We start from the raw sequence: 18,832 nt of genomic DNA, 5'->3' as shown, positions 1-18,832 counted from the left end.
AACATTGTTTATGTTTTTTAAAACTCCATTATCAAGAAATTGTAATGTTTATCCAATTTTCATATATACATACATAAATATATACATACATGTATGTGTATGCATATATTAATATATGTATATTTATACGTATGTATATTTTTTATATTTATATTAATCTTTTTATCAGTAAATTCACATTAATATACATTTTATATAAACTAAGTAAATTAATTTGACGAATTACTATATCATTTAATTATTAAGTATTTCCTCATTATTTTTATTCGAATAAATTTATTTTTATTTTAAAGTATTAAAAATACACACATAGCATTAAACAATATTGATCTTATTTGAAATAAAAATACTATGCACATACACGATGTACCATTAATGAAACAATTTTTCATTTATATAACTGCAAAAAAATAAACTCTATTATTAACTGACAATTAAAAATTGAACTAAATTCATACATTGTATGAATTAGAAAAAAAATAATAAAGAATATCTTGCAGTCAAAATAGTTTCATTTTTATTCTAAGATATCTCATTTTAATATGTTTTTTTTATTTATATTATGCCCAATTACAAAAAAAGGAAAAACAAAGAAAACAGGAAAAATAAACAATAGCAAAACAATGTGACACATTTACATTTCAATAATAATATAAAATATCAAACTTTTAATTAGTGAATTTACTAATGAAAAGATACATGTGTATATATATATATACTGTACTTGTTTTTTGATGTAATCAACTGTATTACATCAAATTTTGAAAATATATTATAAGTTGTGCTACAAGACTGAGACTAAAGCAAAGTGTTTACAGCACCACGATTTAAACTGAAATAATTAATATTTTAATGCATTTACATTTGACAATAAATTTTTCTGTATATCCAACATTGCGACTAATCATTTCAGATATAAAAAATTAAAAGGCAGTATTATAAATGTAAAGTATAATTATACATGTTGGTAATAATTGTTTTATAGTTCAGGAGATTGGTTTTCCTTTAATATTCATTAGTACTTCAATTTCTGTACGCATATCAGTAACAAATATATCATATGCGTTATTTACTATAATGTATAGGTACATATAATTATATAACATCTAAAGCCAAGCTCCTGTAATATACACAACATTTTGAGGCACTTAAACGTGTGCTCAAAGACCATGTTTCTGATAACTCTTATATTACCTGCCAAAGCATAATTCTAAATTGTATGTTATTTCATGTAACAGTAATATTAAACAGAAAAGTCAGTGCCGTAAATAGGTGCCTAAATATGTCATAATTTTTTTTCTCTTGAAATAAACATAAGATATATTTAATACCATTTCCAGAATATCAATAACAATATCAAACAACAAATGTAATTTATTATTATAATTTATTTTGATTTATTTGGAATACAAATTTTAAAGCTTCTAATAGGAATTAAAATGTATTTGAAACAACATGGAATGTTATATTTTCAAAATATGCTAATATTCTAATTTAATTTTGTTTATATTATTTTTTTTATATTGTATGTATCATATTTTAAAAACTATAAATAATTTTATGAATAAATATATCAAATTTATATTTTTATTTTATGATATTATTGTGAGACAATTTATTTAACATGTATTTTTTAATATTCTAGATAAATACGATATGATTATAAATACCTTTTTTTTATAATAAATTTTATTATTAAGAATATTAATTATTAAATATTTAAACATAATAAAGAAAATATAACAAACCAATAATAATTTTTAATTTGTAAATAATTGAATACAATTGAACTTTAATTAATCTGTTATTTATGAAATAATTACAAAATATTTTAATATCGTTTTTATCTATAAATGTAATGATAAAAAAAAATACTAGAATATAGATTCTATAATTAATTTAAACCTAACAAATGTTAGTAGTTTTTTTATATTTTCCTCAAATAAGATAAGTTATATATCACTGTAAATAATAATTGTGAAACCATAAATAATATATATATATCATCAATAAAGTAATTTTTTGTTTTTCTTTTACTTCAAATTTTGCATAAAAATAAAAACACAGATACATGATACTGTAAATATTTCATTTGTATATTAATTATTTATATTCTAATATTATCTATTATAATTGTCATCAATATTCTGGAAAATATGCAAATCTTGTTTATAAATAATGTAAATGAAATATATAAAATTACATGAAAACAGAAATATATTAATTTTTTCAAATTAAGTATCCTTATGATTTATCTATTTTAGAAATTACATTCTTTTTTTCGTTTTTTTTTTAAATCAGAATTCTGTTTGAGAATAAGTTTCGTTGCACTCTGAACATTCATTAAGCTGTACGCACATAGCAAGGTTTGGCACAAAGATAAACATTTCCCAGTTACGGCCCTGTGCTATGAAAGGGGAGAGGAGAAAGGAATTAAAAGATTAATACCTTAGTTTAACATTTTTACAAGCTAACAAATATGTACCTCCAAAATCACAGAACCAAAGCAATAACAATACTCTTCTACACAATGTATTATCCTGCCAGCAAACGTATTTTTTTAAATATGCAGCGAATTAGAGTTTCTTCAAACAATTTTTTTATGATTCATAGTTAATTGATACCACATTCATTGTAGGCGAAGTCACTGTACAATGTAAAAAGTTTTCTTCATACCCACTATATCCAGTGTAGGATAAAAAGCAGTGGTACATAATCCATATAATCCAGATGAAGAATAACAGCTAAATATTGAAATTCACTGCGGTAGTATCTGTAAAAATATTTATTTCACTATCTTTATCTTTAATTTCATATTCAAAATTTCATTTGGATTTTTGTAATACTATAATATAATTATTATATATAAGTTATTTAAATAAAATAAAAAAATTCTTACTTACATATTGATTTATACATTCCCATCCCTTTCATCTGTCTTATGTTTTGTACAAGGTAGTTCGCGACAGTGTTGTGCTACTTGAGCATAACTCGGTCTTGTAAGGTCCTACAATAAAAATATTTATTAATAACTTTTTAAATTTATATTAAAAATATATATATTATTATAAATAATAAATTTATAGTAAATCAAATAATATTATTATCTGATTATAATATATTATTATTTCATTGATAATTTTCATTAATTTTAATAATTCTTATTATCATATTTTTATTCTATTATTCATTATGGAACATTATATAATTTATAGAATTAAATATTATAGAAAATTTATGAATTATAATATATAAAATAACAAAATATAAATATACTTACAACAGGAAAAGTAGAAGTCACTCCCACTTGCGACTGGGAATTTTGTGAGGCAGTAGGGACATTACATTCACACCTAGATACTTGTTCAGAATCTTCCATTGTGTGTGCATTTGAAACAGCCTCGTCCACTCCATTCACCATGTTTGAATCGTCAGTCTTTACAGATCTGTCAGCGGTGCATTTCAATAATAAAGGACTAAACCTGAACGTGCATAAGTATAATAGACATATATTCAATATATATTAAATAATTACAACTGTGCACCTTAAAATACCATGCACAAATAAGACAGCCACTATTATGTACATATCATTCAAAGAAAAAAAAAAAGAAGTTATCACTACATGGTTAAGGGAATGGGTCTTGCAAGATTGCAACACTTATTTAACAAACCAGTATACACATCATTTATTTACTTTCACTGACAATGAATCTATAGTCATCCATTAATAATGAACCATGCTTTTTATTATACTTATGTGCCGAATATTACAGCTTAACTTTATTAAAAATTAAGAATTTAATTGAAATGCCTTTAAGAACAACTTGAAAATGAATAATTATTAATTGTAATATAATATAATATAATATAATATAATATAGTATAATATAATATAATATAATATAATATAATATAATATAGTATAATATAATATAATATAATATAATATAATATAATGTAATATAATAATATAATATAACATAATATTGTAATAATATTATAATGGATAAATAGTAATAATGGTAAAAATAATAATAGAATTAATAATAGCAGTAATAGTAACAACAGTAGTAGTAGTAGTAGTAGTAGTAGTAGTAGTAGTAATAGTAGTAGTAGTAGTAATAATAGTAGTAGTAGTAATAGTAGTAATAGTAGTAGTAGTAGTAGTAGTAGTAATAGTAATAGTAGTAGTAGTAATAGTAGTAGTAGTAGTAGTAATAGTAGTAGTAGTAGTAATAGTAGTAGTAGTAGTAATAGTAGTAGTAGTAGTAATAGTAGTAGTAGTAGTAATAGTAGTAGTAGTAGTAATAGTAGTAGTAGTAGCAATAGTAGTAGTAGTAGTAGTAATAGTAGTAGTAGTAATAGTAGTAGTAGTAGTAGTAGTAATAGTAGTAATAATAGTAGTAATAGTAATAGTGATAGTAATAGTAATAGTAGTAGTAGTAGTAGTAGCAGTAGTAATAGTAATAGTAGTAGTAGTAGTAGTAGCAGTAGTAATAATTATGGTAGTAGTAGTAGTAGTAGTAGTAGTAGTAGTAGTAGTAGTAGTAGTAGTAATAGTAGTAGCAATAGTAATAGTAGTAGTAGTAGTAATAGTAGTAGCAGTAGTAATAGTAGTAGCAGTAGTAATAATTATGGTAGTAGTAATAGTAATAGTAGTTGTAATAGTAGTACTAATAGTAATAATAATAATAATAATAGAAATAGAAATCGTAGCAATAATAATAGTGCTAGCAATATTAATAATAATAATAATAATAGCAATAATAATGAATGATAGTGACACTGTTCATTATAATATTGGTAATGAAATAGAAATTTTATCACACCTGTGATGAAGAATATATTATAAAGAAAATAATTTTGATAATGATAAAAATAATAAATAAAGTTATGGTATCAATATGATTAATAGTAATAGTAAAAGCAGTAATGATAGCTATAGTAATTATAACAATAATGATGATGATAATGATAATAACAATAGTAGCACTAATAGTCATAGACAACAGTATTATAGAAAATACATGTTATATGACTAATAGCAATGATAACAGTAATCATAATGATTGATAATAATAAGAATTGTTAATCAGAAAAATAATCAAAATAATGAATTGTGATTAAAAAGGAAAGAAAAAATACTAGCCAAATGATAAGAAACAGAAATAATAATAAGTTGATAATAAATGATTTAAAAATTATTAACATTAATAATTATATTCTCAATAATAATTATAGCGCAAAAAATAATAGCAATAGAAGTTGTAGCAGCATTAATAGCAGCAACAGTAATAATATTAATAATAATAATAATAATAAGAATAAAGATGTTTATAAAGACAATGATGTTAATAATGATATATAGATATGATGATGAAAAAGATGATAATTTATGAAGATAATAATAATAAAAATGAGAAAATAATAATAATAATAATAATAATAATAATAATAATAATAATAATAATAATAATAATAATAATAACAATAATAATAAAATAATGATACTACTAATAATAAAATAATAACAAATTCATGTATTGAACCCTGAATAATATAATAGTTCATATATATTGTTCATTTGCCGCAGTAATACAGGCAAGAAATATAAATTGTGCTACCACAGAGTACTGCATACATTCTTGCATACATACGCATTGCAACATTTTATTATATTTGATCACCATAGAAGAATGTTAAAACTTCTGACTACTATCAAATGAATACCTCGATTTTGAGCATTTTATGCTTTAAAATTAAACTTTACTTTTCATCGAGTGGAGCACCAGCTCTTATTTTAAAAATCTGTTCTTTAATATAAGAACTAAACTAACGAGGCATTCCAATATTAAAAACTTATCACTCGATGAGAAAAAAGATATAGCAATGAATAGAAATAAATGGCAAATTGAAACAACTGAGCACATCTACAAAATTAACCACCATAGAGAGTAAAATAATAATAAATTCAAAAAAGATACACCTACTTTTTACTGCTCTATGTATGAGTATAACATAATTAAGAAAGGGAAAGTTAAAATTATAGCACAATAAACAAACTTTATATAATTTTAAAAATATTAAATAAACATATACATGTTTATTATATATTTAAAACAGATATATTCTTGAGAAAATTAAAAAAAATAATTTGTAATTATTTAAATAATTGTAAATAATTAAAATATTTTATATGTCAATAAAAATAAAATATAATAATTGCAAAATATGTTTGGTATCTTTTATTAATTATTGACAAATAAAAAAATCATACATGGACTACTTATTATTAATATAATGTAAAATTATTATTTTCCAAAAATAAAATATATATTTGAATATTCTCTATTCTTACTTATTTTATCAGAGTAATTAATTTATTACTTTTATCCATCCTAATTATGAATTAGTAAATAAGCATAAACTTTAACATTGTTACAGTACATTAACAAAACATAATATATTGAAACTAACAAACTACCATATAGCTACTTTCCCTTTCCTTCTTATATAGGTGATATGAAAATATAGGTGGACTATATAACTTTCACTAATACACATCCACCATAGAGCATAGCACGTATATAATGCAGCCAACACTATCAAACACAGCTTAGCAATTTTTCAGGCCTTATATGAGCCTATATATAACTCATTCTGATGTAATATGTGTATGTGCGCGCGTGTTTATATGTATTGTATATATTTCTTGTGTATATCTATACATATATACATAATATATGCAATGTATCGTTAAAAGCAATTAGAGAACTTTAACAATAATTTATAAGCAATACTTTAGAAATTAAACATCTATTTGCTTTTACAATAAGAATAAAATATATATATATATATATTCTATTACACACATGCACATACACAGATCATGTATGTACATATACAGACATACACACGTATATGTATTTATACATGTATTATACATATGCAAATACATAAACGTATGTATATATGCACATAAAATGTACTTATATACGTATAATTACATATGTACTTATATACGTATGTATGTATGTTTATATCTGTACGTTGTACGTATGTATGTATGTATAAGAAGAAAGCACACTCACTTATCAGGAGATGACGGGGGAGTGAGAGTGATGGTGCTGAGAGCGATGTCTGTGGAGTCATTGTTGCTAGCAGAAGCATTAGAGCTGACATTTGTAGATGCAACAGGAGTAGTTGATGTACTGCCAGAACCAGTTGGAGCTTCTAGCGAACCAGCATGACCACCAGCACTTGACCCTGGACTTGCAGACCTACTGCTGTTACTTGTCGCTTGTTGATGATATTGTTGTGAAGTTCCTGTAGGTTCTTTTTCTTTGATGCTTTTCAATTTTGCAGTACCTTTAACTACATCTGAAAGCCTATTCTGCGATTGCGTACAATCTGTACCAACAGTTTCTACTGAAGCATTATGGGATTTTGCAAGATCAGCATCTAGGCCAGGAAGAGGAGGGAAAGCAGAAGCTTCCAAATCGAATTGTACCCCTCGATTACATTGAGTGTTATTATTACTGGCCGGGGTAGATTCTCTGATTGACGGTAAGGGGCTACTATTAGCCTTTGATAATGACTCTTGGTCTTTGGTCCTACGATGCATACGATGACGCGGAAATTGTACTCCAGAGTCTAGAGTTTGAGTGTCATTTTCTTGGGATCCTTTTGTGTGAGTGCTGTTATAGTGGGTCTCTCCAGTTGCTACAATTGTATGTGAGGAATGGAACTTTGTGCCAGTTTGGTAGGAAGAAGAAGTTGGTTTCACCGTAGGCAAGCTTGAAGTAAATGTTGGAACTGTTGCTCCTAAAGATATTGGTGCTCCACTTATAGGTGGATGTGAAGTGCGTCCCATTGGCACCATGTTACCTCCACTATCCATCAAGCCTGGTCTTTCAGATCCATTTCTTTGCTTTCTGTGTCATATGTATATGTATATAAAATAAATTTTGAAAAAATAACAATAAAAAATATATTAAAATACTAAATATTATTTACATTATTTATGAATTATTTTCCTAATATTTTTTTTTATGAAAAAATACAATTTTTATAATAGAAAATTAATATATATTTGTGTTATTATTCATTATAAATTAATCATATTAATACCTGTGACGAGGATTATATCTTGCATTCTGTGGTTTAAATGTATTATGTGGTGTAATACCATTCATGAAAACACCTGACATATCAAAATAAGCAGGACTTGCAGGTCCCCAAGGCATCATTCCAGGAGGATAAAATGGTTGATGCTACAAAAAATATATGAAATTGTTTAAGTTTTAAATATTTAAAAAATTCTAATACAATTTGAAATATTTGAATCCAAAAATATTTTAATAATTAATATTAATTATATATATAATTCTACAGAATCTAAAAAAAAAAAATTTAAATATTAACATCTATAAATATTAAAATTTAAATTCATTAAAATGAAAATGAATTTTTCTATTTTCATTTTTTCATAAATTGTAATCATATTTTTAAAAATAAATTTAATTTGTACTACACATTTTTTTTATGAAATTATAGAATACATATTTTTACTTACATATACATGAACCTGATTGGCATATGCTGGCATAGTAGTTTGTGGCATAGTAGTGCCATTTGTATAAAGAAAACGTTGCTGGCCAGCTGTATAACTATTTGGATCATAAACAGGTGGTGGTGGTGGTGTTCTATAACCATTTTTAATTCCACCCACATTAGCAACTGCTGGGATTGGTAGCCTATTCATTGGTTTAGCTTTGATTCTAGCCATTATTGGCTTTCCCTAAATATATAATATGTATTAACATTAATTCATAAAACATAAAACAAGAAAAGCTTATTTATTATATTTATAATATATTTTGTTTATTATTTATAATTTACGTTTATATTTATATAATATACAAATAAATTATACCACATAAAAAATTATTCTAATTTAATATGAAATTAATTTAATTTATATTATTAATTCATTTAATTAAATATACTTATATACATATAAATATTTTTTAGTATCACTTAAAACTATCATTTAGCAAAATATAAGCAATATATAATTATTAAGTTAAATAATTAAATAATATATTTTTGAAATATTTTTCAACAATTTTTACAATTATTAAAAAAATATTTATAATTAAATATTACCTGAAATTCCCGAACTTCTTCACGTAAAAACCTATAGGCCTTTTGAGCATCTTCATCAGATTCAAAAGTTACATACCAAGAACTGTTATGGGCAAATTCACATGAAATAAACCTTGGACATCCTTCTCCAGAGAATAAATTCTAAAATTCAAAATTATTAATATTCATAGAAAATATATAACAAATCAATTATAATAGAATAATTAATTTTTAAAGTTATAGAATAATATAAATACATATTTATCAAAATCATCAAAAAATATCATTGTTATAATAATAAGTACATCTATCTGTTTAGATTTTCTAATTCAGTATATATCACTAATTAGATAAATAAAAAATTAAGAATAATATAAATATATTGCATAAATATATAAAAAAAATAATATGTATATTTTTCTCACTTTTACATCTTCCAATGGTGTACTATCTGGTATTTCACGAAGAATTACAATGCATCGTTTATGATTAGGTCTTACTTTCTGACCCTCTTCATCAACTTGTACATTTGGAGATTCTCTGAGAACCTCTGTTATAAGTTTAATATCCTTTGTTAATTTTTTTACTTGGTTGAAATTAGCTACTGTCCATATTGGTACATATTGATCATTATCCATTTGTGATAATAAATATGTATCATTAGCTAAATTTTCTCTGAAGAAAAAAGAGAAAGAAAATAAAATAAATAATTACAAAAAGATATTAATTATTAAAGTTAAATTTTTATGTTATATTTTTTCTATATTATTTAAAAACTTAAATTATAATAAATTTTCAAACTGAGAATATAATTTTATAATAAACATAAAATATAATTATTATAATAAAATATATATATATTAAAGATCACATAATAAATATAGTAATTTTAATAAATATAGTTTTATATTGATTAAAATATAATATTGATAAAAAATAATAATAAAAAATGAAAAATATTTTATAAAAATATTATTATACATTTAAATATAAAATTCAAAATTAATAACTATATTAAAATATAAAAATTAAATTAAAATATAAAAATTAATAACTATATTAAAATATAAAAAATATTGCAATAAACAAATTAAATTATAACAATAATCAATAAAATTTTATGATATTAATATTAAATTAAGTTTTACCTGGAGAAATAATATTCAAGTTGTGAAGAGAGCATTTGTTTAAGTTGTTCCAATGGTATACCAGGAGCAGACAAGTCACCCATTGGAGCAGGTTGATTTGGCACATCACCTAAAGGAGCAACATCCACTGGACCATAACCTGCAGCACCCCCTATACCTATAGCATGTTGCAGTGAAGGTTCTAAATTACCAACACCCGCCTCCAATATCAATTCATTTCCACTTGGAACACCATTCATGATGTTATATTCCAAATTGGATGCAGTACTTCCAAGTGCACCCCCAACAGAACCCAAAGGTTCAGGGGTGGCTGGATATACCGCCCCTGGTGGGAGCTTCCCAATGTCCCCATTCATGTACACGTACCCTATAAAAAATACAAAATATAATTAACATCAAAAATATATAATATATTACTATATGTTAAAAACCAATTAATCCCTAATACATAATATACTTACATATTGCAACATATAACATATAATTTAATTAGTGACTTATTTTAACTTTATTTAAAGAATTTTACTTTAAATATTTCAATAAATTTTTTAAATATTTAAATAATAAATTCAAAATAAAATCTTGTCTAATAATCATAATTCAATATATTGATAAATATATTAATAACAAAATCATATCAAATAATATTAAATAAATATTCATGATATATTTATGATATAAGAAAAATAAAATAAAAAAAAATATATATTTTTTACAATTTTTATATTCCAATTAATATTTTATAAATAAAGAAATCAATAACCTTGAAAAGTGACCTTTTGCTTCTTTTCACTCCAAAAATTAATTATTATATTAAAAATATATTTATATTATTATATTATAATAAAAACATTAATATTGTTTGTAATCATATAAAATAATTATAATAATTCAATTTTTCTTAAACATATAATTTTCAAATATAATTTTTAATAATTTTTATAAATTCACAACTATAAAATTTAATACTAAAAATTTCAATTATTGAACTATTCTGTTAGAAAAATAGTTTCAAAAATGTGATTAAACATATGTAATATGCATAATACATTAGCTGATGTAATACATTTGTAGTTCCTATATATACTCGTACACACATACACCACACACACAATTGAATTCGTATATATATGACACGGCTGTATAGATGTAAGTGCCGCACGTATGATGCGCGCGCGTGTGCTTATGTTCAATAGCCATATAGTCGTGTGCATGATGCGTACATGTCTGCCTATATGTGCGCGCGCGCGCGGGCGTGTATGTGCATGCCGAAATGCATATATGTACACGAATTCAAATTATACAAATTTATTTACATGAAATCTTAACAAATCATAAAAAGAGAAATATAAAAATAGAAATTTTAGATTTTTTATATTTACGTGAAACAACTCTTTTTAAATAATTATGTCTTAATTTTATATGTACAACAAGAAATAGTATGGAAAAAGTTTTAAATCATAGTAGAAAATAAATTGTTTCACTGACTTTGTTGAAAGATAAAATTGAATGTTGATCGTACAAACCGTGCCACATGCTAAGATTTGGTCTTGTTCAATATCAATGTGCAATCGTCAAGCATTCACACTTAAACGTCACATTGTATCCTTCTGATATAGTTCTTTGAAAAAGGTTACGGCATGAAAAGTAAAAATTTTGAAAAGGCAAGATATGCAATATGTTGGATGCGATTAGCCAAATATAGAGCGAGACGTTGGCCGGGCCAACACGTTCACGCACGCAGATATGGTGACAACCACTTGGACAGTACACTTATGCGTATCGTATATCGTTACCGAAATCACCATTCATTCCGAAACAATCCCGGATTCCATGTGCCTTTATCAATAGGTGTTCTCGGCAGCTTCGTTTACTGGCTCGTTCTTCGGGTGTAAGTACCGTGAGCGCACACGGTTGTGCGCAAAAAACGCAACCTTATTCCTCGTTCTCAAGCTATGAATAGTTAGCCATAAGCATCTGCCCTCAATCTTCTACATCATTTGGATCAATGTGAGTCGCGCCGTTTTAGAATTTTATAAAATTCTTACCGAGAAGATGAATCAACTCAACACAATTTCTCAAGGAAACTACAAAATGGCCGACACAGAAAGGCACATGCCGTAGCTCAGTGCATTATGGGTCGTAAATATGTTGCTCGACTACAGTGATATCTGGTGGTTAGATTACTATGATTTATGCCCGGTAAATTTAAATTTTTAAAAATAATCAAGTAATAGGCTATCTATTTAATCGAAATTTTATATATTAATTTTTATATTAATATATTAGTAAATATATATAAATTAAATCAATACAATTTTAATAATTTTATTATATATTATTAATAATTAATTAAATATATATTGTTTAACCAAAATTTAATAAATAAAAGCATTCATCGACGCATTTATATAATTACAAAAAAAAGATTTATAAATATTTGTTCATTTATATAATCGACATATTTTCTTTATTAAAATATAAATAATAAATTATTGATACTCAAATTTATATATTATATATAATTTATATATAAATAATTTTTTAATACAACATAATTATTTAAATCTAAATAGAATTAAAGTTAATTAAAAAAAATTAATTCTTGTAATCTAAACTTTTTAAGAATTTAATAAAATCTTTTTTATTAAAAATATTTAAAAATTTAAATTTTTAATATACATTTTCAAATATCAAGATATACATTTTTTATTGTACTATTTATTTAACTTAAAAATATATTTTTTCGTAGAAGTTACATGGAAAGAAAATAGGTAGAAGTCAAAATAGTGGTGAATTACCATTTATTTAATACAGCCACATTTTTATTGAAAACAATTGATTTTGTCAATACTGTTTCAAAAAAAAAAAAAGATTGGCAATTCTCCTTCAAAATAAATCCATTACAATAAAAGATGATCCTTTCAATAAATAATACAATCAATATGGAAGTAAAGGCACAAAACTTGGAGATGATAATATAAAAACCAGGCCTGTTACCTTACTGTATAAACAAAACAAAGCATTCAGCATTACATACAATAAGCCAATCCAGTGCCTAAAATAATTCTTTTTTTAATATATATCTCTTTCTCCCCTTTCCTCTTTCTCTCTGAACACATCTATAGCGCCGAGATACATACTACCTAATTCCAAAAAGAAGAGCCATCCGTTGCTATGTGTATCTATTCCTTGTATAAGTATTTTCTCAAATTACTAATTAGTTATCACTACTACTTTAAAACGTGATGAGTTTAATGAATTACCTAACATAAGGCTGTAAAATATTGCTTCCTACAATCTTACAAATGTCTGATTAGAATATTGTGCCTATATCGTTACTGTTATATATTTTTTATTGAAATATATATGTGTATATAATAGGATATCTCACGATGTATCAACAAGTATTAGTGACTGATACAGATAATTTAAGATGATAAGGTGTTAATGAAGGTGGAGTGTTCTTAGATAGTGGCATGGGTGTTTGTTGGTTAAAAACCATGGACTTTGAGTTGGTCAGGTTTGGCTAGACCTGACTTTGTTAGCCACTGGCATATATTTTCTCGCTGGTCCCCCTGCAGCTGCAACACCTCTCCGTACTCCGGGTGTTCGATTACTGTCCCATTGCAGGCGAACTCCTAAAAGCAACAATTTTATTTTGTCCTTTTTCCTTATTTTATTCCATAAATATTTATAAATATAATAAAATAAAAAATATTTAAAATATAGAAAATAAAATCAAATTAGATTAAATTTAAACTTAAATTTTCTACTTTATAATTGTTAAAATTTATAATTATATGCATACTTCAAAAAAATAAATTATTTCAATTGTAAAATAATATTTAAAACAATTAGATAAAATTTTTTATTATATGTATGTATATTCTTAAAATAATTAAATATTATAATAAAATTAATATAAATAAAAATATCAATATTATTCAATGAAATATATTTATACTATAATATATTATATATTATATTATTGAAAAAAATTATTCGTACAATTTTGAATTATTCACTTTTTCATTACACTTTTGTTCATTCATTTGAATTATTTATAATTACTTTTAAAATAATTTTTAATATATATATTAAAAATATATCATAAATATATATATATTAAAAAAAAATTTTTATATGAAAATTAAACTCATTTATTTTACTAATAATAAATAAAACATAAACAATAAGTAAATAAAAAATAAATAAAATAAATTAAATAATTATATCTATCTATGCTTTTATATGTCAAATATATTATTTTATGATTAAAAATTTATCTTCAATAAATAATATATTATATATCTTATAAAAAAGTTATACATATTACAAATACTACAAATTTATAAAATAATAATAATATCATTTTAGTTGTATATAATTAAATTTTAACTTTGAATATTTGTTTGCATCAGTTCTATTTTTAGCATGGTATCTGACACTGACAAAAGATTTAGTTATCCATAATTGCGAAGTAAATATAATTTCATTACCTTTTTACATGCTCTTACTATTTTCTTCAAGTCATATTCAGATGAAAGTCCTTGTACTGTTGTTAAGGTCTTCCGACCATTCCGTTGTTGAATCCTTATATGCACGAGACCGTCTTGGACATCATCATCTGAACCCTTGATTGCATCTGCAAAGGGGTCTGAAAAAACCAAATAATCCACATTATATTAAAAGTTATCCAATTTTACATTTAATTGATTTGTTTTTCGAAAAAAATAATTTTAGAAATAAAAATAAAAAAAAGAATATTAAATGTTAATTACGTACTATGATGCAAGCAAAAGACGCCATCGCCATTTTGATAAAACTATCTTACAATATGATCAGTAGTTCAAAACAGAAAATATAATATTTACCGAATGTGTTGAGATTCTGGATGGACATACGACAAACAAAATATATCCCCGGGAGATATAGAACTGCAAAGTGCAAATGCAGCTGAGAAAAATCACGGATGACGTAGGATAACAGAAGCACCACGCAAGAATACTGCTAAATCCAAAAAACCTTATGCAGAAGCTGAAGTCAACCGGAAGTAAAAGTTGCATTTGTCATGAACAGTGGGTGGGGTTGCGCATGCGCTTTTCTAATAAATAAGTGTCGGTTTACATGAAGCAAATACTTGTCTTATTTGATTGGTAAAATGAACATATATTTGTAACTATACTATAGAATTTACTATAGAATTTCATGCGTATAAGTTTAATAATTCTTTCTTAGTTAATAATTTAAATTTATATTATAATTCAAAAGAAATTTGTTTATGAATTTTTGTAATTAAATAAAAAATAATTATGAATTTATTATTTTTTAAATATTACGTATTTTTATATATTATATGTATTTTAGAAAATATAAATGAATTTAATATGTGAATACAAATAATATATATTAATTAAAATTAAAAAATTAAAAAATTTTAAAATAATTATAATAGTAATATATATAAATATAAATCTATATATAAATATATATGTATATAAATATTTTTATTTCTATTTATCCATAAAAAATAAGATTGATATTTAGCGCTCTTTAGTGGAATATTTTAGAAACATACATAGGTTACTTGAATTTTTAGTCATTGCGTATTGCTTCTCTTCTATCATATAAAATAAAATATTCCATGAAATGATTAGTTCCTTAAACTTTATAATATTATGTACAATTTGGTTACATATAAATAATACTTTTATTTTATTCATATGATAGAATTTGAAATTAATATATATCAGAATTATTTTTGCTATTTACTTATTGTCTATGAAAAATTGAAATAAAAATCTTCATCAAAAGATTGATAAATATAATATGGTGGACTTTTAAAAATTAAATATTAAACTCGATTCGAGTTTTAATGAAAAAATATGGCTAGTCCACGAACTCGAAGAATTTTAAGTGAACTTAAACCAAAAGAAGAGAATAATGTAATATATCTATTTTATTTTCTTCATAAAATTCCATATTGTTAATTGTTAATTGCCCTTTTATTTCACAGAAATGTTTTGAATGTGGAACTCACAATCCTCAATGGGTTTCTGTCACATATGGCATATGGATTTGTCTTGAATGCTCAGGCAAACACAGAGGACTTGGTGTCCATTTATCATTTGTTCGATCTATTTCTATGGATAAATGGAAAGATTTAGAATTAGAAAAAATGAGAGTTGGTGGAAATAAAAATGCTCGTGAATTCTTTGAATTACAGCCTGATTGGAATGATAATATGTCAATAACACAAAAATATAATACTAAAGCAGCAGCATTATATAGAGATAAGGTAAATGTATTTTATTATTTTTAATTATAATTTTTTATTTTTTTTATGAAGTATAAAATTTTAAAATGAAATTATATTATAGAAAAAAATATAACATTAACTATAGATTTAAATATGTATGTTTTTGAAATAATTTTCTAATTAATTTACAAATTATTCAAGTATAAATATTATATAATATATGAGATATAAATTGACATGTTTTTAATACTTTTGTAAAGAAATTTACTTTATGTAAACAATTAGATTGCAACATTAGCACGTGGAGAAAATTGGAGTCCAACTACGTCTACAGCTAAAGATTTTCAATCTTCAATATACTCAGAAAATCAACAAGATTATTCTTCATATCAAAGTGATTTATCAAATTCTTATCAAAATTTTAGTTCAAATAATTATAAGTCTCAAGCAGAAGCTTTTTTTGCAAAAAAACAAAATGAAAATGCTAATCGTCCAGAGTAAGTTTTAATTTTGATTACTTTTATTAATATTATTTAAACATTATATACATTATAATTTAATATAATTAATAATAAAAGTAATTAATAATAATAAAAATATCAATATAACTAATAATAAAAAAAATAATTAAATATTTATAATTAAATATTTTAAATAACATATAATTTTATTAATATTTTTAAAGCAATATTCCACCTAATCAGGGTGGTAAATATGGAGGATTTGGTTATCAAATGAATCCACCACCTAAAAGTTTATCACAAGAGTTTTTTGATAATGCAGTATCTTCTTTAGCAAGTGTAAGATAACTAATTATATTTATAATATTATATATTAGAATATTATAAATATATATCTAGAAAAAATCTGTAGTATTGAATATTTTAGGGTTGGTCAATACTTTCTTCATCAGCATCAAAAATAGCAAGCAAAGCTACAGAAAATGCCATTAGAACTGGAGAATTAGCTATACAAAAGGTATATGTATATATATGATAATATTTAATATTTTAATATAAAATATTCACATTATCATTATTTTTTATATTATTAGTTATTATTAACGAAAATTAATAGTAATTATTTATTTTGCATTTAATATTTGTTTGTAATATTATATATTAGGAAATTTATATTTAGTAAAAAATTATTTTTCAGTAAGCAATTATTTTTTCTTTTTTGTTTTATTTTGTTTTGGTTAGGTACGTGATGGTACTTTTTGGGAAGAAGTTGGAACTCAAGCTAATAATATAGCTGCTAAGGTAGATAGATGTTTGCTAAATCATCATTAATAATACATATAAATTATAAAATTTAATTTGATTAATATTATAACAAATAAATTTTTATTTTATTTGATATAACTAGATTATTATTATTATTAATTGATTATTATTTTATTTAAATAATTAAAATAGGTTGGAGATTTAGGAAGAAGAGGATGGGGTGATATTGGTGGAACAAATTCAATTGAACAAAATCAATATAATTCACAAGAACATTATCAAAGTTCTTCCACAATCTATCAAAATGTATCACAATATCATTCTCAAAAACCTTGTTTAATGAAATCATTACAATCCAAGTGAGTTAATAATAATTTTATTACTGAAATTATAAAATACTAAATTACAAAATTAAGTTAAAATATTAAATATTACTTAAGGATTAAATAATTTTAATTTATTAAATAAATAAATATGATTTCATAAATTATTTTAGAAACGATGTATCAACTGCAAATTCTTCTAATTGTGAATGGCATTGGGATAATGATACAAAAAAAAATAATGAAATAACAGATTCTAAATCTCTTCCAAGAAAATCAAAAGACAAAGAAGAAACATTAATCAATTTTGATGTTGATAATCATGTATCTAATTGGAATACAAAACTGGAAGATGATGCATGGGAAATATTAAAAAATTAATTATTTAACAATTAGAAAATTTTTATCAATGTTCAAAATTTTTAAATATCTTATTCATTTTTGAGCTTGTATAAAGCAATATAATAGTGATTTTTATTTTATCTTCTTTTATTTTATCCTTGTAATGTGAGAAATATATGTAGATACATATTATAAAATTAATCATTTATAATTTATATACTTGTACAAGTATGTATATATTGTACGCTTTAGTAAGCGTAAATAAATGTCATATTGCAAGTTAATGTACTCCAAATTTTGCTTTATACTCTATGTATATTAAAGCAAAAGAGTACATTTTATCTTTTATGTATTTTATTTTAATTAATTTTTATTTATTAT

General features: G+C 23.4%; 3 protein-coding genes across 10 annotated transcripts; 1 reads left to right on the top strand and 2 right to left on the bottom strand.

The window, feature by feature from the left end:
* Positions 1–1,370: 1,370 nt before the first annotated feature.
* Larp4B (La-related protein 4B) lies at positions 1,371–12,468 on the bottom strand. 7 transcript variants are annotated; one of them, XR_001112765.3, is made up of 11 exons: positions 12,095–12,403; positions 10,299–10,665; positions 9,576–9,825; positions 9,172–9,312; positions 8,579–8,803; positions 8,134–8,276; positions 7,095–7,937; positions 3,281–3,482; positions 2,904–3,007; positions 2,486–2,773; positions 2,069–2,407 (listed from the first exon to the last, which is right to left on the bottom strand). XR_001112765.3 is itself a non-coding variant. In XM_012492273.3 (10 exons), the coding sequence occupies exons 2-9, from the start codon at positions 10,652–10,654 to the stop codon at positions 2,912–2,914; spliced, it is 2,256 nt and encodes a 751-aa protein (XP_012347727.1). In that variant the 5' UTR covers positions 10,655–10,665; positions 12,347–12,468; the 3' UTR covers positions 1,371–2,773; positions 2,904–2,911. The 7 variants fall into 7 exon arrangements, 6 of the variants coding, with proteins under 6 accessions (XP_012347727.1, XP_086760375.1, XP_012347725.1 ...); XM_012492273.3 differs by having other exon boundaries at positions 1,371–2,773; positions 12,347–12,468; XM_086904249.1 differs by having other exon boundaries at positions 1,371–2,773; positions 3,281–3,446; positions 12,347–12,468.
* Positions 12,469–13,085: 617 nt separating this feature from the next.
* Positions 13,086–15,413, bottom strand: eIF1 (eukaryotic translation initiation factor eIF1). The gene is made up of 3 exons (XM_012492275.3): positions 15,176–15,413; positions 14,801–14,958; positions 13,086–13,939 (listed from the first exon to the last, which is right to left on the bottom strand). The coding sequence occupies exons 1-3, from the start codon at positions 15,201–15,203 to the stop codon at positions 13,793–13,795; spliced, it is 333 nt and encodes a 110-aa protein (XP_012347729.1). The 5' UTR covers positions 15,204–15,413; the 3' UTR covers positions 13,086–13,792.
* A 262-nt stretch (positions 15,414–15,675) lies between these two features.
* ArfGAP1 (ADP-ribosylation factor GTPase-activating protein 1) lies at positions 15,676–18,735 on the top strand. Of its 2 annotated transcripts, XM_003697703.4 has the most exons (8): positions 15,795–16,246; positions 16,318–16,599; positions 16,846–17,057; positions 17,246–17,360; positions 17,449–17,538; positions 17,763–17,822; positions 17,979–18,145; positions 18,283–18,735. In XM_003697703.4, exons 1-8 carry the CDS (start codon positions 16,187–16,189, stop codon positions 18,488–18,490), a joined length of 1,194 nt encoding a protein of 397 aa, XP_003697751.4. In that variant the 5' UTR covers positions 15,795–16,186; the 3' UTR covers positions 18,491–18,735. The 2 variants fall into 2 exon arrangements, with proteins under 2 accessions (XP_086760346.1, XP_003697751.4); XM_086904220.1 differs by lacking the exon at positions 17,763–17,822 and having other exon boundaries at positions 15,676–16,246.
* The last annotated feature ends 97 nt before the right edge of the window (positions 18,736–18,832 follow it).

This window comes from Apis florea, unplaced genomic scaffold (genome assembly GCF_048593485.1).
Source record: "Apis florea isolate Af1SG1 unplaced genomic scaffold, ASM4859348v1 contig_1615_pilon, whole genome shotgun sequence".
Taxonomy (NCBI): domain Eukaryota; kingdom Metazoa; phylum Arthropoda; class Insecta; order Hymenoptera; family Apidae; genus Apis; species Apis florea.
Note: the sequence above shows the minus strand (reverse complement) of the source record. Positions and strands in the feature narration are given on the sequence as shown.